This window comes from Triturus cristatus, chromosome 6 (assembly GCF_964204655.1).
Source record: "Triturus cristatus chromosome 6, aTriCri1.1, whole genome shotgun sequence".
In the NCBI taxonomy this organism is placed as follows: Eukaryota; Metazoa; Chordata; class Amphibia; order Caudata; family Salamandridae; genus Triturus; species Triturus cristatus.
In genome coordinates, this window is record NC_140589.1 from 1,080,578,534 (window position 1) to 1,080,604,974 (window position 26,441).

General features: G+C 47.1%; 1 protein-coding gene across 1 annotated transcript in view; it reads right to left on the reverse strand.

Moving 5' to 3' along the window:
- NUP133 (nucleoporin 133) overlaps positions 1-26,441 on the reverse strand; it is a 1,584,091-nt gene that overhangs the window by 299,683 nt on the left and 1,257,967 nt on the right. Inside the window, exon 22 of the mRNA XM_085611954.1 lies at positions 9,692-9,810. Coding sequence (XP_085468080.1) covers positions 9,692-9,810 — 119 coding nt within the window. The remainder of the gene's footprint in view (positions 1-9,691; positions 9,811-26,441) is intronic.

Sequence of the window (26,441 nt, forward strand, 5' to 3'; positions counted from 1 at the left end):
TCGAGACTCGGAAACTAGACCCTAGGATAGTCACTACCCTTGTGAGCACCGAAGTACCCAAGTTACCTAGCCCACGGACTGCGGGTGCATAGGTGTGAACTTGCGTCGGGTTTCGTCGTGGACTTCTATGGATGCCTGAAGGAAATTTGCTGACAGGCAGTCAGTGCAGAGTGTCCGGTGGATCCCAAGGCTGGGATCAAGAAGGAAGGGTACCTGCAAGCAGAAGGGACAGAGTCAAGGTCACTAGCCAGTGACCACGTGGAACCAGGAAGGAACCAGGCGATGTCGTGAAGATTGCAGGTGAAGGGTGAAGCTTGTCGCAGCAGCCACGGGTACCAGGAGACGTCGAGGACGACCAGGACCAGGAGGCGAGCTGTCGCATGAAGGCTCTTGCTGTCGGCGGCGTCGAAGTCGAACTAGGACTCACCAAGCCTTGGCAAGCGGAACCCACGAAGAATGGAGGACTTGCTTCTGGTGCAGACCAGGAAGGTCTGGGGTGCTTCTCTTTTGCACTTTCCCTTCTCAGATCAGATTAATCATTACTATTTTTTCCAAATTGGCCATTTAGAGGAACTGCTCTTACCTGTCTTTTCCTACGTAGACCCCTGGGAGCATTAGAACAGGACCTCTTTAAACAACCAGCTCTTGTGTCCCCCCTTCCTGATTACATGTTTCCACTCTGCACCTGAATCCCGTGGGCCTCCCACTTCCTAACTGTTGGTAGTGTAGTGTAGCCCCAGCGATTCCCTAGGCCTAGGCCTATTCCATTTCCGTGACAGTGGTCCTTATACCACTTCTTTAGTATATGGTTTGCGTGGCCCCTAGGGCCTAACTGTATTACTTACCTGTGTGACTTACTGTATGCTTAAATAAGACTGTGTTGTACTTACCTCGAATCTCATAAAGAGTGCTGATGGTTTGACTAGAATAAATACACTTTATTTTATATATATATATATCTGTTGTGGTGTCCTTTCATTTGGTATTCAAGGGATTATATATGGTATCACAGCTGGCTTCACATGCCATTCAGAGTTTAGCCTAAGACTGCTCTTGTCCATGCTACCACTAGGATAGCTGGTCTATAAGGTTGACTTTACAACCAATCACCATAAGGGTTGTTTGGACTGATATAAGGTGTACACTAGAACTAGTGACATCATACATCAGGCCAACTTCTCACAGTTCTCTTCTCTCCTCCTCCCTGTCTTCTGAACGATCTGAGAATCCCTCACTTCAGAAAGGTGAGTAGTAGGAGCTATTTACTCCCCTTATCTGAAACATCTTTCCAAGACACGCACACTCAACTGTGAATGTAATCATTTTCCAGTAACAATTCAAAATATCTCTTGTCCAGCTGAAAGCACTGTTTTTCTTAAATAAGAGTTCAGCGATGCAGCAGGCAACTCTTTGTGTAAGCGATATTCAGAAGAAACACGTAACATAATATAACAAAGCTCTTTTTCACTTCTCTCTTCAGCGGTTTTATGCTTTTGATTGTACTTGTATTGAATGAGTCAATAGTAAAACCCATGCTATATATCATGCTTGGGTACTAAGTTTTTGTTAAAATAAAAACAACTTATGCTACAGAGACATCTGATTTTTATTTTAAATCCTTATATGAGCATAAGACACTGTTTATTAAATCTGGTCCTAATCCCAATGGAGGTCATCAAAGTCCATTGCTTGTCTATAAAGTTATTTTGTCAAGGACCGCTGACGAGACCCAAAAATAGGTTCTTCTTTCGTCGAATGTCGAAGGTCCAGAGTTTCTGTTCAAGTTGCAGGTTCAGGATAATCTAATCTCCTGGGGACCAGCTACCACTCTTATCCAAATCTGGGGGGCTGGGTTGCCTGCTAGGTCACGCCTTATGGGTGGGACCTGGGAGGGGGGTGGTTACACCCCCTTCCCTTTGTCCAGTTTCGCGCCAGGACTGGGGCTGGAGTGCCCCAGCACCGGTTTGAACTGGACTATGCACGGGACACCTTGTGTGCGCCAGGCATGTCTCATTCTTTTCATCCCTCCCTGCCCCAATACACTAAGGCCTGTCTGGGGTGGTGCTCGCACCTCCCAAGGCAGGAAACCTATTGTCCAAGCCTCCCTTGCCGCGATCACTCCCAGCAGCAGGAGGTCAGACTCGTGTCTGTGGCAGCAGCATCCATTTTGTGATGCTGGGGCTCTGGTTAACTTTAACCGGGTAAGTAGGTTACAACATGTCTTCTCCCTCTAGAAGGGAGGGATAATATCCTCATCCCCAGAAATGGGATGGGGGTATTATTCCAAAGTGTTAGACACCTTACACGACATGTTTTGATAAAGCCAAACCATAGTTACCATAACCGTTTAGGATTATAAGGCACTTTAAGAGTATATGGTAGGCTATATCATAGAACAGCTATAAGGACATGGTTCCGAAAGCTGCAGACAGGCTCAGCTCATGCTAGAGCACCATCTCACATGTTACCAAGCACTCTGCCTCCAGGATTGTTAAGGCCTGCCATAGGAGTGTCTGATAGCTACACATGTGTCTATATGTAAGCTAGGTATAGGAATACTACACCTAAGCAAGGAGTGATTACACAACCTTACCCCAGCTGAGTGATCAGCCAGTTGTGTCATAATGGAAGGCCAGGCCAGGGGTGGCATAATACATGCTGCAGCCCCTGGTAGGCCTAGGGTACACCTATGCCCTGGGTACCTAAGGTACACTGTACAGGGGCCAATAAGGTGATCCTATCCAAATGGGTTATGCACCTAAAGTACATAGTATCAATTTAGAGAGAGAACAGCAGGGCTGTGGGTCTGATTAGCAGGCCCACAGCCACATCTAAGTCGAAAACCAGTAAAGCAAAAGCAAAAAGTGGGGGTGAACATAAAAAGCAGACCCTACTCTCCTACAAGAACGAGCTGACATAGTAATGGAACCTATCAATTTAAGAACAGAAAAGCAGCATAGAAAACTGCATGGCAGATGATGTGCATAGTCTTATCCCCTTCAACTCCCTATGGACATCAAGGGAAAAATGTACATTACAGTGTGAACAAATGTAGCAGTGAGAATAAATGTGTGAGCATGTGTAGCTCTATGGCAGAAAGGTTATCATTTATATAATATGGGACCTTCAAGGAACAAAACGTCTGGTACAGATGCAAATATACTGTTAGCTGTTAAAAGCTGCACTTCACAATCTATCAGTACATCTCAACGTAAAGATACTAATAGTACAAGATCTTGAGGAGGCCATGCAGATAAACACTGGAACAAGCATGTCTTCACACCTTTGTAAAGCATGCAAGTATGCACAGCATTAGCATTAACAAAGAATATCCCCAGGCGTCAGGCTGGATCCAGAAAATTTTTCGCAGCAGCACCTGTGCGTGCCTGGCTTCACCCTGATGTCGTCCACGGACGTAAAGTCAGCGGAGCCATATAAGTCCCTCCCGGTGCGCTGACGTCAGTTTTCGTTGGAAAAACTTTTTCGCACCACAACGCGGAGCCACCACCAAAAACAGTGAGAATATGGGAACAGTGCACGAAATAGAAGAAAAATAGAACCATAAAGGACAGTGCCAGGCACTGTATCTTGAAAATTAGTAAAAGAAAGGAGCAGAGCACCGCTCTGAGAAGCAACTTCAAGGCCAAACCACATGTAGAGGATGTGAAAATATAGCATGGCAGGCGACAAAGTCTGCAACTAGAGTGTATAACCGTGAAGGACAACAAGTCCAGAACATAGGAGCAAGGACAATTCACCACAAGACGTCACCAGAAAGAGACTTTGTAACCTCAAGAAGAGACCGATAGAACGTGGCAGAACCACTAGACTCGAACCAATGAGTCGCACGGGTGATAGGAGACCCCAAGGCGATGGAGAAGGGGAGAGCGGGGGGTGGTAAAAGACAAGAATAGACCCCACACCGTACAATCCAGGCATAGGGTTGGAAAGGACACATGACATATGAGCATACCGCCAAATCATGAGATTGGGCGGAATAGAGCAATGAAAACAGAATTAACAATTTGAATGCGGGTGAAGAGAAAATGTCACCCCGCAGAACGGGCAAGCCACCCGGATGGAGGCAAATGTAGAATGCCCAACCTGAAAAGGTCCTCGCAGAACGGGGAGGATGGGTGGGCGTTAAGGAATCTGCGGCTAGACTGTGTCTCTACCAGATACATCATTACCGAAGGTAAGTAACTCGTCCATCTGATAGAGACATCTAGCAGCAGATTCCTTAACTTAGAATAGATACCAAAGCTATACCCAAGAGGAGGCGGGTCTGCAACTGAACTCCATCAAGTTCCAGAGAGAACTTAACCGTCAACAAGGTGACGAAACACGTTGGGAACCGCAAGCCAGTGAAGCCACACTAGACCCTGAAGCTCAGAAAAGAGCGGAAATATTGGGAGGCAAAGGCACCACAAGCCGTCCAAGAACAGCATGAAAACCCCGGATGTATATAGAGTGAGAGAAAGAAAATATATACTAGATATGTAGGCGTGAAAAGAACAGGTCACGACTTCGGAGAGAAGTGGAACTGAACCCTAGGGCCTGATGGATCCGCAGGATCCGGCGTGCCGACCGCAAGTAAAACCCCGAGAAAGGGCAACTAGGATGACAGGGTCAGCGCATCCTGGTCCAGAATGCATGACAGTGGAAAGCAGCACTGTCGAAACATGCACCAGCGAAAATATGTGGGACAGCATGGGCAGGATGGTAAATTATGGCTAGAAAGTGCCGGTTGTATTAGAAATCGAAGGCACATGAGAACATAGTCGGTCTGTGACAAGACATATAAAAGGGCCGACGGCAACCAGCAGAAGCGCCCAAAACAGGATTATAGGAAGAACTATAGGCAAGTGTAAGACCGAAAAATACACAAGTAAACTGTGTGGATGCTAGAACCACACAAAATATAGAAAAGATCCTCCTGTAGGGTAGCGTGAGCAGCCTAGATGCGAGAGAAGCAACTGCAAAAAGGTTACCGGCAAAAAGGGGCACCAGGCAAGCTGGACACTCACATAGGAGCTCGTAGTATGAGCAAATCTGGGTCAAGGACAACGGACACCGCAGGAAGGAACATTGCCTGCACGACACTACTGTGTAAGAAGAGATACGCTCAAAATGAAGCGTAACACAATAAAAGACTAGGGCACGCGAAAAGTACCAACAGGTATGTGGAAGCAGAACTGGACAGGACAAGCGACGTACGCTTCTCGCCCTAGAAGAGCAACGGTCTCCCGCAAGACAGATGAAGAGATGAAGCCAGACGCAAGAGAGGAAACAGGGAGGACCAACCGAATGGTCCAGGGACCCAAGAAGTGAGTATCCTGAAGAGAACACTCCCCTTGAGAGTGTTACAGTATGAACCCACAGCAGAAGTGTGTAAAACACGTGTGCGGAAGCAGCAGGGCATGTGGAACAACTCCTGTTGGGAAAGTGCCCAGAGAACGAGGGCATAAGGCAATGTACAGCTGAGACGTATGTAGCAAAGCCGCTACCTCAAAGACAAGTCCAGTAAGGGCTGACCATAGAAGCAACAATGCAAACACACTAAGACAGTAGACATACCACGGTGCACTCCAAGTTTGCGCCAACACCAATAAGTGTGCCGCACAGCGAATTTTTTCTGGCGCAAAACGATGACAGTGCGCCAGCCGTAAAAGAACTGCGCCTGAACTGAACAGAACAAGGGCCCCAAGAGGCAGTGGTCGGCAAAAGAAAAGCAGCCATCACGGGCAAGAGGATCACTATGATGCTGAAAAAGGGCCCGTCAAGGTAGGCGAGGCAGAGGCCACACGGTAAGGAACCATACCGCGGCATAGAAGTACTACAGGCAACTGGAGCCAACTGTAACCGAAAGTGCAATATAGCGATGCTAACGTTAGGATTACAGAACAACAGAAAGGATGGACAGCCTGACCCACAGAAGGATGCCTGTGAGGAAGACTCCATGGGAGAGTACCAAGGCTAAGGTAACCACCGATTAGCCAGCAAATATCCCACATGGGGTAAATTTTAACCCCTGCTAGGGGAGTCCTCTAGGGCAAAGCACACATTCAGAGGACTGAAAAGAAGACAGAACCAGCCGTCCAGCTGTACTGAACAAATACGGAAATGGCAGAACAACCGTACACTATCCGGGTACTACGCACAAAGCCTGGAACATTTTCGAAAAACGAAACCAACAAGGCAACATAGTCTATGCAGAAGAAAAAGATACTATAAGGCAGAAAGTCGAGAGTTGCGGTAGTCCAGACACGAGGCGGGACACCGCTGAATCTGCGTGGTTGTCAAAAAGTTCCACGTCATTGTATGGTAGATCTCTAAGAGCATACTGAACATTGTCTGGGAAACGACTGTCGTGCAGCCATGCATGGCGGCGCCAAGCCACAGACCGAGCAGACCCACAGAGTCACTTGCATCAAGGGAAGACCGAAGGGAAAATTGCGCCATTCCCCTGCCATCAAGAAGAAGACTATGTAATTCTGCTCGTGGCCCTTCTGGAAGAAAAGGAAGAAGGATTTCGACTAAGTCCCAAAGGGCAAAGGAAGCGCATGCGAACACGCATTTAATGCGCGGATGCTCGCACAGGCAGAGGCAAAAAACTGGCGACCACACGCGTCCAACCACCTAGACTCCCTGGTGGGAGGTAACAACGGCAAAGCGGAGGAAGACCGCAAGTCAAAAGCCGCCTGAACAACCAGACCCTGAGCCCTAGGGTGAAGGGACAGGCAGAGTGGATCACCTGGGGCAGGCCGGTGTTGCGAGCAATGGCCCGATCAACATGGTCACAAGAGAAGGGCCTCACCCATGTGCCAAGCAGGATGTCAAAAAAACATCCCCCAAGGTGTAGCAAAGGCTTCACCTCAATTGTCTCCATGTGGAGAAGATCAAGTAAAGGATCAGAAGGCAGGGAAACCACAGGGGACTGAAATCGAAGAATAGCTGCAGCCCTGTGAATAGCCTGTGCGTAGGCAGCACTAGCCTCATTCGCCATTCTGGGAGGCGAAAATAAACCGTCAGTAGGAGATGGTTGGAGACTAACCCAACCACTAGAAGTGGAGGAGCCTGAGGCTGGTCTGAAGGCCACGCAACAGTAGGTACCTGCACCATGGGGCACAGAGACGACCTCGGACCCGGGGAGGCCAAAGGAACATCCACCACTTGCAAAGGAGAAGGTGTAGGCGCCGGCACCGGCGTCGACCGACGCTGTGTCGCAGTCGCATCGACGTCCGAGGAGTCCAGAGGAATGTTAACTTCATACAAAAGAGGAGGCGTAGACGCCGGCACCGGTGTCGACCGACGCCGAGTGGGAGTCGCATCGACATCGACGACCTCCAGAAGGGACTCGGCCTGGGCACCGTCCGACGGCGATCCCACCGCAATATGTGGGGAGGAAAGACACCGACAGGGGGTCGAGCCCGACACCGCCTCAGACGTCAGCGCAGGAAGCCGCGCAGGGCTATGCGGTGACCGGGCGGGTGGGCTGGACCGGTGACTGGGATGGCTCACTGGGCCGTGTCCCGTCGGCATCGTATCGACTCCGGGACCGGAGTCGACGCACACAGCCGGCGCCGAGGACAAATCCGCCGGCAAGGACCCGACATGAGTGCCTTCCACCTCTTTGGGACCCGAAGGCGCACCAGGGAGTGGGGGTGACCCAAAGAAAGATTTGAGTGCCTTTGAATAAGCCTCCATTTGGGTCTGCGTCGCTCCAACTCCCGGGAAGGGAGGGTATGTAGGAGACGACTGCCGGATGTCCGTGTCTGGCAAGGAACGAGAGGAATGGGTCCAGCATCACGCATATGGAAGGAAGACCTCCGCGACTTACGCTTGTGCTTACCCGCCTCAGAATTACGTCCACGGGAATTACCTTGGGAACGGGCCCGATCCCGAGAAGGAGAACGGCGACACGAAGGTGCCGGGCCAGACAGGCGTGCGGCCAGCAATCTCATACGACGCTCCCTCAAGGACTTGGGTTTCATTTGTTGACAGGCGTCGCACTCTTTGGAGTCGTGGTGCACTCCCAGGCACCTCATACAGACGGCGTGCGGGTCCATGACAGACATCTGGCGCGCACACAGGTCTCACACGCCTTAAAGCCCGAAGGCATCGCACACTGTTCCATTAAGCCGAAGGCGTCGAGATGGCCCAAAAAACAGGCCAAGGAACCGCTGGTTTTCCACGATCCGCGTTGGGACGCAGAAAAGAAGAAAACTGACGTCAGTGCGCCGGGAGGGGCATATATGGCTCCGCTGACGTCACGTCCGTGGACGACGTCAGGGCGGAGCCATGCGGCGCCGCCCCCCGGCGCATAAAGGTGTTGCTGCAGAAAGTTTTCCGGATCCAGTCTGACGCCTGGAGATAGTCTGAGTTAAGGAATCTGCGGCTAGATGTCTTTATCAGATAATCAACGTAACAAACTCCAGCCCAGCAATCTAGAATAAAATTATTAAAGTGGCCTTTGACCAACCTTCAGAACTGAGAGGTGAGTGGGACTGGTGAGAAATCCACCAGAAAGATCATTACCGAAGGAATGTAACTCAGACAGAAGTCAGTTACATTCCTTCGGTTGGATGCTGCGGTCTACAGATTCCTCACTTGTTGAATAGTTAGATTGATGGTGGATCCGAAAGTATGCTCAGTTAAGGAAATCCCGGAGCATCGAGCATGCAAAATGGCCATCCTTTCTCACATTTGAATCCAAACAATGATACATTGACGAAGGTGCAAAGGGATTCCAATGTTGCCGTGTGGCTGATCCCAGCCACATGAACATCCCTAGCCAGTGCTAAGGACTATGGTCAGTAGAATGGGCCTGCATTCCTTACAGTAGCTCCTTCTTGGCAACAGAATAGCACATCTGTATACACGTTATCTATTTGCATAAAAAACTTTTTTGCAAGAAAAAATTGTCTGAACGAACTTCGAAAAAATATGAAGAGAGAGAGCTCCGGATCCGCATCAACGTGTATAGAAAAAAGTGAACTGACGTCTCTGCGCGGGGCGGGAGCTTTATGGCTCCAAATGACATCACTGTGACGTTGCTTCTGGTTCACAGTTGAAGCCTGCTCTCCCTACTGGCACAGGAGAGCTACAGAGAAGTTTACCAGATCTAGTCTGGCACCTGGGAATATAAAATAGGTGAGGAATCCGCAGGTAGAAGTATTCACCATAGGTTTTATTATTAAATTATGTTTTAAAATCCCATAAGCAGAAGGAAGCCCTTTTGTCAGAGAAGTGTGTCCTCCACAGAGGAACCACAGAAAAGGATAAAAGGAATATCAAAATAGATGTAATAGTGTGAGCATAGTGCAGCCAAGATTTCTATTGTCTTAAAAGCTGTGAGTAATGGGCCAAGGGTCATGAATGCTGAAGCAGCAAAATACTAGGAAATGAGGAAGTGACATAGCATGTTCTTTGAACACACAAATGGGATTGGATCCCTCTCCCACATTAGCCCCTAAATAACCTTCAGTGTGCTACTTAGGGGCTGGATAAAAGCAAGGAGTGAAAGCTACAGACATGATTCACTGAGCTGTATCAACTTTATTTTTCTGCTCCTGTAGTCATTCACTTAAGACCAAGACCATCATGTTAGTGTCAGGGTTAGCAGATGCTATCCTTATATATCGCCAACTGACAACCATCCCTACGATGGTGGCCAAAGTTAAACACTTACCTTAATAAGCTGTACTGGGGTCAGAACAGGCATAACATTGAGGTTCATTTGTTTCTCTTCCTGCAGTTGCCTCGGCAGTGTCTCCTGGTGTAGTAGGAAACGTTCTTGTTCAGCGATTTCTTCCAAGAAAAACAAAAAGTACATACAATGAATTGGTCATTTACAAACAGGATGTGCACATTCACATCTACCTTCTAAACTCATTGACAGAAACAGTAAAATATTTCCATTCTGTCTGCATAATAACACCCTACCATATGCTATCTCCAAAGAGTTACACCATTAGTGAACAGGCAGTGCTTTTGTTCACCACAACTGAAGCACAGAAATTGCTTTTGTATGCAATCTTTTCCCCTGGAGTTAAAAAAAGAAATACTAACTTAGTAAGGTAAGCTCACGTTATTCACAATAAAATAAAACATTGCCACCTTGGATGTAGATTGTAACTGAAAGTCTTTGGAATTCACATTTTGTACGGCCAAAGATTTATGAGTGTTTGTTCCATGCACCTATTACATACATGTTCTTTTATGCAACCATAATCTGCCTCACTCATGTAGAGATGCGAAAAATAAAGTGAACCCGCCTACAAATCGATGATTTGAGATATTAAATATCTAACCACATTCTCACCTTCATCTAGTCCTTACAATGTCCTAACAGTAGATCGCATGCAGCATTTCACCAGCTTTTTAAAAACAAGCATCATCCAATCACCACGTAATGATTTGTAATTTAGCATTTTCCATTGTGGCGAGTAAGATTCATCACTGCTACTCACCGCCGTTCAAAAAGATAATCAACTACTTCGGAATCCTGCTGCCATTCACTCGCTTCCTACAGCTATGTGTGAAGCGTAGCTGCAGCACTAAACAATTTTTTATGCCAATAAAACACATACATTTTTAGCATATCTGGGCAGAGTCTGTAACAAAGCCCCCCCACTCTCTTTTGTTCTGAGGTAATACATTTTCATTGTGTTGTCAGGATAAACATTACCCCTTTGTCCCACTCGCAGTGATGACTCACTCATTGAGGCCCCTGTGCCTCCAATCACAATCCTTTCCCATAGATAAAAATCCCTCCTGCCCCTCCCCCCCACTTTCTGTTCTTTGTAGGTCAAGCCTGGGCAGCGCATGCGCTGCTCTGTGAAGCATGCTGTATTCAGGTATGGGCTTGAAGCGCCGCCCAGTCTCCGCCCATATTCTTCATTAGCATGTGGCATTGTCCTTTGTAAACTGTGGTTTTCCATTAGTCATTGGGCTTAGAAGTCCCTCCTTAGTACCACCTTGTCTCATCTTGTAAGCTCCCATAAGGACTGGCCCTCTTACGTGTGTTGTTGCATGGTAGGCTTTAATTACAGCCTCTGAGAACTATTTCCTTAAACTGTTATAACCTGCCTGTTGTTGCAGGCAAGACACCATTTTTTTTTTTATAGCACAGCGCCGACCGCATGTTTTTTTTTTTACTATTCATTCACTTTTTAGGTCTCGCCTGACCCAGCGCATGCGCTGGTCTGGCGAGACTTATTGAGAGGGCTCCAAAAAGTGCTACCAGGCCAGCCTAGAGCTACAGTGCATGTGCGCGGGCGCCGCGCTTTACCGCGATTACTTTCACTTTCGCGGCCGCAGGGCCGCTTTGATGTTTGATCGTGATTGCGATCACTTTCATTTTCGCGCCCGCTTCGCATAGCCAATAGGTCTCGCGTTTGGGACCTTATAAGTATTTAGTTATGCAACTGTTGCAGGGCTAAACACTTATAAGGTCCCAAAGGCGAGACCTATTGGCTATGCCAATGCTTGTTTTTGTTTACAAGCGCTCTGTGCCACGCTTTCACGTTAATAGAAGCCAGGACCCTTTCTTTAGACGAGTTGCGTCTAAAGAAAGGTTGCGGCCGCTATTAAAGTGAAACAACGGTATGGGGCGCTTTAACAAAAAAAAGCATTTGTTTGTCAACTTTACTAACAAATGCTTTTCTTTGTTAAAAGCGCCAAATACCTCGCATTCACTTTAATGGCGACCTCCATGTGAGGAAGTAAGTTTGAAGGGCTGCGAGCCCAGTTCCCTGCATGGTTACCAGTTTGCTGTGCAACAGGCTTGAGCAAGTGCTGTCCTCCTCTTGCCTCTTCTTACGAGTATGGGTTTGCGGTGATTCCCTCCGGCTGGAGGTGTGCCTGGTTGCTGGGGAGAAGGAATGACTCCTTAGCGACCACTTTGCTGTTGCTTTTCGCTCCTGCGTCTCCTTGGGCTTCTTTTGCTCTCACCTGGAAGTAAAGAATGTATTCGGGTCAATTCTTTGCGACACGTTCTGGTGCTAAATTCCATTTTCTTGAGTCTTTACAAGTTTCACATGGTTCGACGTTTGTGGAGTTTGCGGACCGGAAGCGGTTTTCTCGGGGGTTTGGTGCAGCCTTTGTTGCATGGCAGGTCATCTCTTTTTCTGCTTGCAGTGCAGCAGGTGGGGGGGTAGGGGGTGGTGTGCTTGGAATTCCCAGGGTGCTGGGTACCTGTGGGGGCCGCAAATTATGTATATATTGACTTATTCCACGTATGGGTCTCTCTGGCTTGCCCATGCGATACCGCTGCTCCGGTTGCTGTCCAGATCTGCGGCTTTGTATTGTGTTTTGCAGCAGTGTCCTTTGGCATCACATTTCTTCGATTCTGTACGGCTCTTGCTTGGTGCCCTGTTATTGTGGCCCATGAGTGGTGGGCCTTAGGTGTATGATTGTTGCAGGTTACACAAGTTTGGAGGGTCTTTCCCCCAGTGGTGTGCTTTTGCGGTGTTGATGCTGGTTCTCCCTCTCTTCATTGCGCATGTGACTCTACCCCTTATCATGTAGGTTGGCACCAGGGGGGCCGCTTCTGGACTGTGCATTGCCTGTCAGCTCCTCGCCAAGGGGCCTGGAGCTGTTAAACTGCAGTGCCTTTCTGTTCCTGCGTGCGGTACGGCAGGTTGCAGAGCAAGATTGCATCGTCCCTGGGGCAACTGTGCACCTGTGGAGGTGGTGCCAGGAGAATTTATTGATGTCTGGTCTACCCTGCGTGACCGACCTTCTTGCGTTCTCTGCCTGGCAAGTGCAGTGATGGCGGAGGCAAGAAGTGGGTGACCCCTGGGTGGTGTGGTACCTGCAGAAGTGGTGTCCATTTGTATTTGTGCAGCGGTTGCAAGCAGCCATGAGCTTAAGCTCATTGGTGCGGGCGCTTGTCTGTGGTTCAGCGTCACCTTCAGGATTGGTGCTCAGGTCCTGCCTCGGGGATCTCAGCGCTCTTGTCCCAGATATCAGCATTTTCATGGTATGGCTTCGCCTATGTTTTATGGTACATGCTTTCTGACCCCTATCGGGTCATTTGTTCTGGTTCGCTGGTGTTCGGCTTCCGGCTTCACTTATGTTTCTGTAATGTCATGTGTCTTCCTTTCTAGAGTGCCTGTGGGGCCTGCTGTAGCTGGTCTTATCCTCTCATTTTGTGGTTTGTAGGGTTGACCCCATTGCATGCGTTACTTGCACTGGTAGCCTCTTCTGACCATACTACTTGTTTGTAGCCTCGAATTGCGCCCTCATTAGGTCTCGCCTGACCCAGCGCATGCGCTGGTCTGGCGAGACTTATTGAGAGGGCTCCAAAAAGTGCTACCAGGCCAGCCTAGAGCTACAGTGCATGTACGCGCGCGCCGCACTTTACCGCAATTACTTTCACTTTCGCGGCCGCTTTGATGTTTGATCGTGATCCCGATCGCGATCACTAACTTTCGCTTTGCATAGCCAATAGGTCCCGCTTTTGGGACCTTAGAAGTATTTAGTTATGCAACTGTTGCATGGCTAAACACTTATAAGGTCCCACAGGCGAGACCTATTGGCTATGCCAATGCTTGTTTTTTTATTGTTGTCTGTTGCTACATGTGTGCTGTGTTTTCGGCCTTCTAAGGTTCCGGTTGCATTCTGGCACTTTCGGCTGCTATTTGTGATTATGCTCCACCGCTATAGGTGCCGTCCATCCATGCCTTTCAGGAGGCGGTCTTTTCTGCTGTCCTTTCCACTGGTGTCGCTCGGAGACTTCTTGGCACTAATCGCTCTTCATCGAGTCGCTCGGTCTGACTTTGTTTCTTCTGGGCTGCTACCATATAGGTGGTGTGGGCACTTTGCCCACTATTTCATAAGTTGCGCTGTCTCGCCCCGGCTTAGTGTCTGGGCGGGGCACGTGGGATGTCATTTATATGGACAGCAGAATGTCTGCATTTGGATTCTTATTTCGCTGGTGTCTCCAGGTTCGCTTGCTCATCGTCTGCAATGAGGCGTATGTGGGCCAGGGCATCTTCTGCGGGCCGGGTCCTGTGGTGAATCTGTTTTTCTGCTTGCGGTGCAGGAGGGTAGGGTGCCAGTTTTTTGGTGTCCCCCGGGCTGCTGTGCGCTCATGGTGGAGGCCGTTGAGGTGCTTGTGTCTGGCTTTCACCTGTGCTGCCCCGCTTTCTTGTTGTCTGCTTGGCAGGTATTGTGGAGGTGGGGGGCTGGTGGTGTGTGTCCTGGGGCTGCTGTGCTCCAGGGAGGTCCCTGTTGTGAATGAAATTTGACAGGTGTGGCCGGTGGCGCTGCACTCTTGTGGATGTTTTGGGTAGCTGCTGTGAGTTTTTAATCTGTGAAGCAGTCCCTTGCCTCTGGTTTTGTTTTTCTCTGAGATGCTCAGGGTTGTTTTGGGGGTATTCTACCCCATTGATGAGGTACTGGTCACTGTCTCCTGATTCTACTCTGCGTTGGGCTTGGGGTGACATTGTTGCCTTTGTTCTGTCCTGCTCAGTTCCATCTTGGCCCCTTTCGCTGGCAATTCTTTATTGGTTGAATGGAATTGTTGGCACTCAGATCATTTGGTTCATGAGGTGGTTAGTTACCGGTCTGGTCCTGTGGGTCCTCTTCCAGCACTTCTTGGAATCTGGAGACTCCATGATTACTCTCCTATGGACGGCCGTTTGTCTCCCCTGATGCAGAGCTCCTGTCTGGTGGTGACATGGCCTGTGGGTGGTCGGACACGGCCTTCCTGCATAGGTGCTTTCAGTTTGGCTTCGGTCCTTGCAGCAGCTCCTTCCCTTGTTGTCTCCTGGGGGTCTTTGTGGCAGCTTTCATTCTGTTGGTTACATTCTTCTCCCGCATGTTTATCCATGTCTTCAGCGGTTCCGCCGTTCGCTGTGGTGTTGTGCTTTTTCGGTTCCTGGTCCTGCCATGCGGCCTGTGTACCAGTCATGGGGTTGTTGCCTAAGTAGTGGATTCTTTGCTGGCTGTTCTTCATCTAGTGGGGATTCCCTGCTTTCTTTTTCTAGCCATTCTGTCTGTCTCTTCTGTTGCTGGAGATGGTGGGGGTCTGGTGTGGCCGTTCCCATTGGTTCTGTCCCCATGTGTTTTTTCTGCCTGGGTTTCCTCTTCCCTCTTCTTTGACGGCATCCGAAAGGTTGCTGTCTTTTCTTCTTATGCTCAGCATGGGAGTTGTTTCTGGCTTAGTATGCTCAGCATGGGGTTCCACTTTGTTTCTCTGCCTTGACCCTGGTTTCCTCTTGACGGGGCTTTTCTGGTTGCCGGTCCCCTTGGGGGTAGGGGTAAGGGTAGGGGTAGGTAGCCATTCACAACCTAGTTTCCAGGAACTTTTCGGGGTTTTCAGATCTCCGTCCTGTCCCTCTGGGGAAGTACCCGTTTTTGAGGTTTGAGTCTGGTTTTGCGGCCTCCCACGTCCCCCACGTTTGCGTCCTTGGTGTCTCTGGAGTTATGTCTTTTGACCTTGCTGGGTGCAGTTTCTGGTGGCGGTACCGTTTGGTCGCCGGCTGGCAGCATTTGAATCGTTGCCTTTGCTTCAGGTGTTTGTGGGTAGGATTATATATTAATAAGTTGGAGTCGGTCTTAATAGGAGCAAGCAAGGACATTCCACGTGTGCGAGAGCGGTTAATCTCGGCTCTCCCATACATGGATTATGCTGCCTTGATAGCTAGAACTGCAATTGGCCTACAGCACCTTTTAACTTCCTTTGCCAATTTTATGAAGTCATTAGACCTGGATGTTAATTTTTCTAAATCGCACACAAAGATCTTAGGACGTAAACCAAAGAAACTAAAGACTCTTTGTTTGTGAAAACAATGTGAAATCATGGGTGTGAGAAGTTGGCCTGGCATATGCTGTCCTCTAGTTATAGGGGACACCTTGTACCTCTTGAATAACCAATTGAAAGAGTAGTCCACACAGGTATATATATATAAAATATATGTGTTTATTCTAGGAATAACCCCACTAGTCTCTTTAGGAGGCTAGAGGTGAAGATACAATTCAAACATCATTGATAGTAACAATAAATAGCACTGGAATCACAGGGCCCCAGGGGGGGACCAAACCATATATAAAAAAATGGTATAAGAACCACGACAATTCTACAAACAATGCCTAGGGCATTTAGGGTCGCTGGCCCCTTGTGAAACCACCTAAGGTAGTGAGGGAGGGGACCCACAGGAGACGCGTGCAGTGGCTAAAGCTACTGTCGGGATCTCTATTAAAGCCTATGGAGAATGTCGCGGTTGAATTTTACAAGTTTAAACACACTTCTAGGAGGAGTTCAAGTTCAATACTTTAGAGTTAAGCTTTTGAAGAGCCCACACCCACGAGAGTACCGAGGTACCACTGTTACCTGCCCCAGGGAAGCCGGGTGCATAGGTCGTTTTCGATGTCTGGTCGCAAGCTGATTTTCAATGGCAAAACGTGAAGAACTGCTGCTAGCCAGAAGCGTTGTCTTTGTTGTGAAGAATGAAAATGTAGATCTTGTAGAGAAGGACCTGAAAGCAGAGAGGACAGAGTCTGGGTCACGGCACAGTGACCAGGGGGCTCAAGAGAAGGAGCCCTTCAATGTCGGGTGCTTCCAGGTGGAAGAGGTGTAGCTTGGATCGTCAGCCACAGGGTCCAGGAGGTGTCAAGGAAGGCCAGCTTCTGGAGGGCGACTGTCCCACGAAGGATGAGGGTCGCTGCGGTGTTAGTGTCCGGATTGGATCCACTAAGCCTTGGCAACCGCAACCCACGCAAGAAACACAAAACTGCTACTGGTGCAGACCCACGAGGTCTGAGCGAGGTCTCCAGCGAGGAGACTGAAGAGCAGGCCTGGAGCAACCAGGGGAACTCTTGGAATTGAAGATTGACCTCCACTAGGGCCCACAAGTAGAGAGACAAGGGACCGCGGGAGGGAGCAATTTGGCGTGCGTAAAGATGCGCCCACGGGTCGCCGGAGCGGGCTAGGGCATCGATCTTTGGCACAGATGATGCTGAGAGGTTGGCTCAAAAATGGGCCAAAGCACAACTTCCCCACTCGTCGGGGTCGGGTGCTGTGCAAGAGGTGGCCGATGTCCTGCGGTATTGGGGATCTCGGCACCCACGGGGTCCACGGTGCTGAGCTTTGCTGTGCACACTCACTGGCCTCTGGGATGCTTGGAAACCCACCTCAAGGTAGGAAAGAGTCGTCGATGTCCGTAGGAGCAGCGAGGTTCCAACCGGGGCACTTGCAGTGTTTCAGGTGCCTGCCAAGGAGGGGGGTAACTCCTTTACCCCAAGGGAGATTTCTTCAGTCAGCTGTGCGGCAGCAAGTCGAAGTTCAAGTCTGTGAAGTTCAAGAATAATCTGAGGCTCTGAGGACCCAGTATTCACCTTTATCCAAAGATTAGGGGAGTGTCAAGATCAGAGCCCACCAATGAGAGGTCAGGCGGGAAAGGGTGGCTACACCCTCTACCCTTTGTGTGTTTTCCGCCAGGGCAGGGGACAGGATGCCCCTGAACCGGTTCCAGGCGGTGTATGCAGAATGTAGGCACTGGAGAAGCCTACGTGCAACTCTGAAAGGCATCCTATGGTGCACCCACCCAGTTCCAATCCACATAGTCTGTCTGGGGAGGTGGGAACACCTCCCCGCAACAGGATCCCTATTGTCCAGCTGCCGTGGCTGGAGTTCTGCCCAGCAACAGGCAGCCAGAGTCGTGTGGGTGGCGGGTAGCATCCATTTTGTACTTTGTGTGCACTTTTAAATTGGTGTCTAAATTCTGCCGCTTTTCCCATATCGCCCCTCTAGCAGGGAGGAATCATGCCCTCAGTCCCATGGCTGGATTGGGGGTATGATTCCTACATGTTTGACACCAAACATATGGTTCTGTGTAGCCATTCTCAAGTTAACACGCTATCACGATACTTATAATGCGGTTTAGATTATATGGTATGGCTACACTACAAACAACCCAGCAATGATTTTACGAAGGTTGCAGAGGGGCCCTACTCAGGTAGGGGTCCTCCCTCACACATATCTCAGCACCCTGCCTTGTAGGATTAGCAAGGCCTGCTTTAGGGGTGACCTACGAGGATATATGTGTTGTATTAAGTGGGATACAGGATACCTATATCCCTGTAAGGAGGGCAAGCACCACCTTACCCAGACTACAGTAGTGGTCTGGTGATGTCATTTGGTATGGCTGTACCAGGGGTGGCACAATAAGTGCTTCAGCCCCTGGTAGGCCACTGAGGGACCCATGCCCTGGGTACCATCTACAAGGGGCTGATAGGGTGTCCTCAGTATCCAATTGGAAAGTACCTAGGGTACTCACATCAGTTTAGAGAAGAAGCAGATAGGCTGGGGTCCTGGATAGCAGGGCCACAGCCTGGCTAGTGTCATAAAACAGTCAAAACATCAGCAAAAAGTTGGGGGCAACTATGCAGTCGATGCCACTCTCCTACAATGGGTTAATTTGTTTACTTATTTAGGGGTTTTATTTGATGAAAGGGGATCGTGGATTCCACAAATGAAAGCCAAAAGAAATGTTATGGCCAGATCCACCTTCGCTGTTCTTGACTTTGCACGCAAATTGGGGGCAAAGCCTTTGCAAGCAATGTTAAACATCTATAGGGCCAAATGTATTAACATAGTATGTTATGGATCTGACATATGGGGATACAGGGAATTGAAGGACATTCAAATAGTTGAAAATACATTTCTTAGAAACTTATCTGTCCCACAGTCAACATCCTCTTTTATAATCCATCAAGAAACTGGGTTAGGCTTTGTATCTGACCTAATCAGCATGGCACCCTTATTAAAGTGGATAGGCATTTGAACAAACCCAGAGCTAGGGATGTATTGTGAAATCATTTGTGATTGTTTAGCACTTGATTATGCAAGCAGTATCCCTTGGCTGAGCCACATAAAAAGCTCGCTACCAATCTAGGAAGGCCAGAAATGTTTAATTCCCCAGAAAACTTGATCAAAGCAGATTTGATCTGGGCTAAAAATACGTTTTTGCAGGTTGCACAGATGGATAGGGAGGCCAGTGAGATTAAAAAACCATTGGTCCGGACACATCAATTATTGTCCACTTCAAGTACCATGGAACCCTATTTAAACTTAGTTACAAATTAGCATTACCGTTTCCTTTAAGTAAGATTTAGATTAAATCGACCACATTTACTTCTGGCCGAACGGAAGGGATGGAAAAAGATTGAGGACATGGGCGTTTGCTCATGTGATAGTTTTTCAACCCAGGAGTCAATGCATTTTACCTTATTTTGTGATCATTTTATCCATATTCGGAGGCAGTTCATTTTACCTATTTTAAGGGGCAAAGGATTTTTACAGGCTAGATCTGCTTTTATGTATTTACAGATGCTGACGAATGTGTGGGAAATTTTTAACATTGCTAGTTTTCTGACAGCAGCGGTCAGAATAAAGAAAAAAAGGATTACTATGAATTAGATCCTTTTTAACCGAGAATTTTTTTACTTTTGTATCATGATGTGTTTTGTATATAATCATACCATATCTTTTTTGTACCTTGTTGATGTTGTGCAATTGAAATATTTTAAGTATTTTTTGTAGTATGCTTTTATGGTTTTAATTAACCTTACAAGGTGAATTTGACTGACTGGGTAGGATTATTCTTTGGTTGGGCCCGAGCTTTGTGCTCCAGGTGCGACTTGTTTCATTTTCTGCTGGTGCGGTTTCTTGCAGGTTTTCTCCCAGCTCCTCTGTCTTCTTGGTGCTTCATTTGATTGCTGTGTGGATGGCGGTCCTGCTCTTCCTGGCCCATGTGTGGATGTTCCTGGTCTCCTCCGCGTGTCTATGCACTTGGTCCAATTCACTGGGGGGTCTGCCTTCTACTCCAGCATTGTGCTGGTGGGTCGGTACATGCTTCTGCTGGTTTTTATTTTTTAGCAGTTTAGTCTTTCTTCTCCTCTGGGGTTGCTGGGGAATTCTCCTTGTTGCTATTCGGCTTCCATGGCTGGTGCTGGCACTCTGTTGGGCTGCCTTTTGGCCAGTTTTTTCTACCTTTGGGTCTCCTTATTGGGTGGTTTGGGTCCGGCGGTTCCGGATTTGTTAGGTTCTGCAGGGCTGGCTTCCGTAATGTACATTGTTTTTGCCTGTGGCTTGAACTTGTGTGTGCTTTTTCTGTGCAGTTATCCTGGCTGCTTTTTGGCCCCCCCTCCCTCCCACCCTTTTCGGCCAATCCAACTGTATGGTGTTTTGGACCTGGTACAGAACAGGAAGTAAGGAGGGGAGGATTTTTATCTGTGGGAAAGGATTGTGATTGGAGGCACAGGTGCCCTAATGAGTGAGTGATCACGGTGGGAGAAGGACTCAGAGTAACGCTATTACCTATAAGTAATATCAGCATTATCCATTCCCTGAATTCCGTCGGAAAAAGTTGAAGGAAAACTTGACATTCAAGGTTAGAGTTAGGTGTTGATTATACCGCAGTCCACTCCCTGAACTTAAACAATTAAAGAGAGTCCAACACTCCCAAAAAAGGCACTAAGTTCAGGGGTGAGGGATGAGGAGTACGAGTAAACTGGCACTGGAAAGCTGTATTCATAATGGAAAGGACTTTGTGCTCTAAGAGCTTCAATCTCTGCTGCTACTGATCGTCAAGACATTTCAATATTTGTGTGTACAGCCCAATGTACTAAGGATAAATATACTGTCATCCTAGCCAGAAGCCACTTCGCAATCATTGCGGATAAGATTAACCTGTTGTGAATACACTAGTACTGGAACTGAAAATTCTAGAAAGACTTCCAATGAAAAAACGTACTAGTTGTCAAATTGTATCTTTAGTAATAATTTCAGAGTACACTGCAGTAAAATGAAAAAGACAATAACGTAGATAAAGAATAGTAAATCAATAATGTTAGCATCATACAAACAGTACAGAAAAGAACAAAATACTTCCATATAAATAGCATCAAAATAATCTACATCCATCTGAAGTCGCAGATTGCACATTATAAATTTGACTGAATATATGCTAATCCGTGTGTTAACATGTAGCGATATGCATATACTGAAGCTGCCCTTCATATAGCCAAAGTATAAACATTAGTTTTACAGTGCAATTTTTTTCCCTTAAACTTAGCTTGAGTACGAGTAGGCCTCAAATGACTTTCGCTGATAAAATAAATGTCTCTTGCAGAATGTTTTCACATTTTCCTTCTCGTTTCAGAAGCAAGATAACGTGCTAGTTCGAAGAGTAGTTCATTTTTTGACTTTGGAGAATGTTAGAGTAGATCGTACTAACTGACAGTTAGTTGTGATTTACACTGTTTGTGGAAATGAAAAGGATCCTCCTGTACCAGGTTGTTCGAGCCTATGATACACTGCAGCTGTGTACGCCTTTGTGTGACAATGGGAATAAGGGGAGTTTACCTGTTTCAGAAAGACTACGCATCCTGACTTCTCCCCACAGTTGGTGCAAAGGAGTTTTGGATGAAACGGAATGTATTAATTGTGTGTGCTTAGAATAGGGAGATCAGATCAGTGTTTAATTTGAGCCGGTAGTTTCCGATGCTCAACACTGGTACTTAATTGTCAACACCGACACTTATAACAGTCTGTCACATGGTGGCATTGTTTGACTAAACTAAAGATAAGCAACAGTTTTTATAATTCAATATACATTATAAATGGCTTATACCTGCTACCTAAGCACCTCTTCTAGCTTTGGGGGCCAGGAATAGTCTGAAGTGTCACACTTGTAGGAGTGTGACAGCTAGTAGTTTTATTCGTACTGTTATCGGCAGCGTTTGCAGGGGCAACGGGTGGTACAAGCTGCAGTGGTCTCATGATGAGGGCCCAGGCACAAATTCTTTTATTTTTTTTTTACAAATCAAGAACTTGCTCAGAGCCTTTCTGACTTTATGGAAGAGAGACCCTTTCTCCGACTCCGCAGACTGTGCTTTTTTAATTTGAGACTTAATGCCGCTCGTACTTGGGTTAAACTCTTGAATGCATTTTTAGACTCTTATAAACTGACATCTTCTGCTTAGAATTTCCTCCATGTCACTTTAGGTACTCTTAGTTTAGTTCTAAGGAAGTTCCTTTAAGGAATTGAAACTTTGCATTTGACAGTATTCATATAGTCTATGCTATAAATATTCGATTGTACTCTGCTGGTTTGACTAATCGTACTGAATTTGAATGGTTTAGTAACAAAATGATTAACTGAATATATTTGTAACTTGACTAATCTGCTAATAAACCTTTATGGCTTGATAACCATCCTCGCTCTTGTTCTTGTGGAACCACATGGGGTTCACTGTATTTTTAAATAACCAAAACTCATGCAAGTTGCCACATTACACTCTCAGCTGAAATCTCAAGGTCCATTTGATCAGTGGTCCAAATGATGTGATACTGTGACTGGTAATTTTAGTTTTAGAAAATTCAGCTCCATCATATCACACAATAAAATGAATCATACACAATCCCGCAGTTTGTCAGCAGTGACTCTACTGCAGCTCTTGTAGGTTGGTGTGCCACGGCAGAGAGTGCGTGGGGAGATGGGCAGCAACAGAGCACACAATAATAGTGCACCTAAATTGAAGTGCATATGGAAAAGTGGGAACTGGTTTGGGGAGATCCCCGGACAATCAATGCTCACTTGGCTACAACTGTAATACCTTGCTACTAGACATGAAAAGGGTGGTTTCTATCCTGAAAACATTCCAAAGCTAACACAGGGAGGTGGTATTGGTTCAAAACTCAGAACACCACAGCGCCCACAATAAAACTTAATAAAGCAATGCCCAGGTAGTGCTTTTAATTCATGCACAATTACACCTAAATATAAAATTAGAAATGTTTGCAACAAAAACTATACCTCTCTAGCCTCTCCTGACAGAAACATATATAAGAACGTCTCTCAGTGTAAACCAATGTAAATATCCTTCCTACATTGTTTGTCACATAGGTCACAATGAACACCCCTTCTTATTACACCTATCAGAGTTCACAATGTAAAACTTCTTCTTACTTTATTTGTCATGGGGTTACATCATGCAGACCCCCTTACTCCTAAATGGGACACGGGGTTTGTGTTAATGGCTCTGTCTGTTAGTATCAATTGAACTACCTCATATGCAGCTAACAAACCCACTAACCAACGACACTGTCAGACCTACAGTCTTGAGGCCATCATGCCAAACTGAGCACCATGTGCACATCTTTAGTAACTGACCTTTGGGATAGCGAGGCAGGCCAGTCAATGCCTTACTCAGGGAGGAGGTGCAAGGTAAAAACTTAAAACTCCACAAAGCACACAATAACACAAATTAATATTTAGTCTGCGTTTTTACATTTAAAAGGTGACAGTACTTTAACTCACATACAACTAGATACCAAACATAATATTAATGTACACAATCAAACATATGTGTATAGCCCCTCCTAAACTAACAATTTGTTTAAGAGGGTCTCACTGTGTTAAAGGTGCATAATCCCTGCCTATGTTATCAGAATTCACAATGTAAAACTCCTTCCTTTTGTATTTGTTACAGGGTTACACCGTGCAAGGTCTGTTCCTGCTGCATTTGACACATGGTTTGGATAACAACGTAAGTCTTCTTCACAGGTGAGCTAACAACTGCTGCCCAAACAAATGTCCATATAAAGATGATCAACAAAGAGGCGGAGCTAAATCCTGTGAGTCCATGTCCATTAGATAAAGCTTTCTTTAGAGAGACTTAAATCACTTAATCTACCCGTGACTAATGAAAATGAATGTGTCGGACTGTAACGCAACTGGTGCTCATGTAAAGCGCTCGGATACCGTCGGGCCTAGTTCGTTCTATATAACACTTCCAAATAAAACCAAGGTAACCTCCTCAGCGACCATCTATGGAGCATGGGCGAGGCACACTTGGTGCTTTGTACTAGTCAAGAACTTCACCATAGTAATTTGGGGTTTTGAAATTTTTCAGCAGAGCAAGGCTGTAAGTTGTGGCCTTCCAAAAAGAAAGCAAAATCCACTGAAGTTCCCTGCTGCCGCCTTGAAAGTCATAGACAAAAGCTCACTATAGAGAGGCAAATGGCCAAGATACATCCAGAGAGATTGATGCTTCATTTTGTGAGTCTAGGTAGGTATCCCCAGTTTAAATTGTTTTTCCCTAAGTTTTAACCTCTACTAAGAGTTTTCCCACTTTAATTCTGGATGACCAAAAGCCCAAGATGTCTCGGGAAAGGTTATTTAGGCACCAGTCCACTGCTTTAAGTTGCAGGAACAGTTCTCCACAACACAAGTTCAGGTCTACTGCAAAATCTGCAGTGACAAATAGCCCCTAGGATTTCTTTGCGGCAGCTGCAGATCCACTGTCCAAAGACCTTCTGTAGTGCACGGGCACATGGGAAATGTTTTTAAGTGACAGCCAATCAACATGTTCAGCTGCAGCACATGTACTTAATTTCATCGAGGCAGTCATTATTCCCTCCTTCTACAGGACCTTTTGCAATCTCCAGCCACAGGAGACAATTTCACGGGTGTGCAAACAGGTTTTGCTGTCAAACCCAGACTAAGTGGTCATTTGGGGTCTGCAAGAAACTATGTTATGTTAGCCAGATTTATAAAGCGCACAGATGCCCCAGCAAAGGGGCGTCCCGGCGCTGTAATGGACAAAATACCAGGCAAAAGCATAACCAAAGACAGGAGCATAACACTAAGAATCCTGGGGGAAAAGGAAGGTTTTGACGACCTTCCTAAAAACCAGAAGTTCATCAATGGCACGGATATAATCAGGGAGAGAGTTCCAAAGCCTAGCCGCTAGTACTCTAAAAGAGCGGCCACCAGCCCTAGCCCTCTTGAAGCGTGGAACTGTGACTAAATGGAGACCAGAGGACCTTAGAGAGCGCGAAGGAACATAAGGCTGAATAAGATGCTCCAGAATCTGAGGAGAAGAATGCTTGAGGATTTGAACAGTAGGCATAGAGACTTGAACTTGATCCTCTGAGAAACAGGGAGCCAATGAAGTTTACCGATAGTTTTTTTGGCCGAACAAAATCTCGGTAGGCCGACCAGAGCTCTGGCGGCAGCGTTTTGAACGCGTTGGAGTCTAGAGAGTTCGGCCAAGTTGGCTCCTAGCAAAAGAGAGCTTGCATAATCCAACCGAGACAGAATCGTAGCCTGTACAATGAGCTGTCTGGTTGGAGCATCAAAAAATTTGAAAGTGGGTCTAAGCCTTCGAAGAATCCCGAAGCAAGTGGCAGCAGTTTTCTTTGTGTGGGGAACAAAGCTGAGACTAGAATCCAGCCAAATCCCAAGGTTTTTAACCTCCGTGACAGGGAGGGGAGTAGGACCAAGCTCCGAAGGCCACCAGTGGTCACCCCAAAGATGACTCTGCTTGCCGACAATGAGCACTTCGTTTTTTTTAGCGTTCAATTGTAGGCAGTTATCAGTCATCCAACGGGCTACTGAGCTAATTCCCTCACGGAACTTAGCAGCTTCAAGGTCGGAAGCCCCACTTAATGCAACCGCCAGCTGCGTGTCGCATAGGCTTCCATAGTCAGGTTCCAGCGTTTAGCGACAGCAGCCAGCGGCTGAACATATAGATTGAAAAGTGTGGGGCTAAGAGCCGACCCTTGCGGGACGCCCTGGGCGATAGGGTAAGGTTTAGATTGAAAGGGAGGTGTAACAACCCTAAACGTACGATCGGATAGGAATGATCGAAACCATTCCAGTGCCATGTTACCGACACCAGCCTCACCCAGACGTTGTAGTAAAATAGCATGAGAGACGGTGTCAAACGCGGCACTGAGATCAAGAAGCACCAGTGCCGCCGTTTGACCAGAGTCGACCAAAGTTCGCAAATGGTCGACCATAAAGAGCAACGCCGTCTCAGTGCTATGGCCAGGTCGGAAGCCGTTCTGAGTAGGATCCAGAATATCCGCGCGATAGAGATGGTTAGATAAGATGGCGTTGACATGAGCCTCAGTCAGTTTAGCAACCCACGGAAGAAGCGATATGGGGCGATAATTCTTCAATTTAGATGGATCTAGGGCTGGTTTTTTTAAAATAGGCATCACCTGAGCTTGTTTCCAACTAGCAGGGACAGAGCCAGACGTTAAAGATAAATTGACAAGATCGCGCAAAGGAGGGAAACAGAGTGACGCAGAATCTCTAAACTGAGCAGGACGAAGAGGGTCCTTGGGTGAACCTGATATAACTTTTGCCACAATTTTATTAAACTCCTCCATCGAGAGCTCAGGGAGAGAACACAGAGACAATGTCGTCGTTAGACAAGATTCCTCCTTTTCCAAGGGGGCGGATAAATCAGGAAAGGAACGATATATGGCCTCCACCTTTTCCACAAAAAAGGCGGCCAGGTCCTCACAGTGAGATGCAGAGCAGATCTCATCAAGTGAAGCTCTGCTAGCTGTGAGATCCTTAAGCACCTTAAAAATTAGTTTGGTAGGATTGGTGCTAGAGTTAAATTCGCGGGAA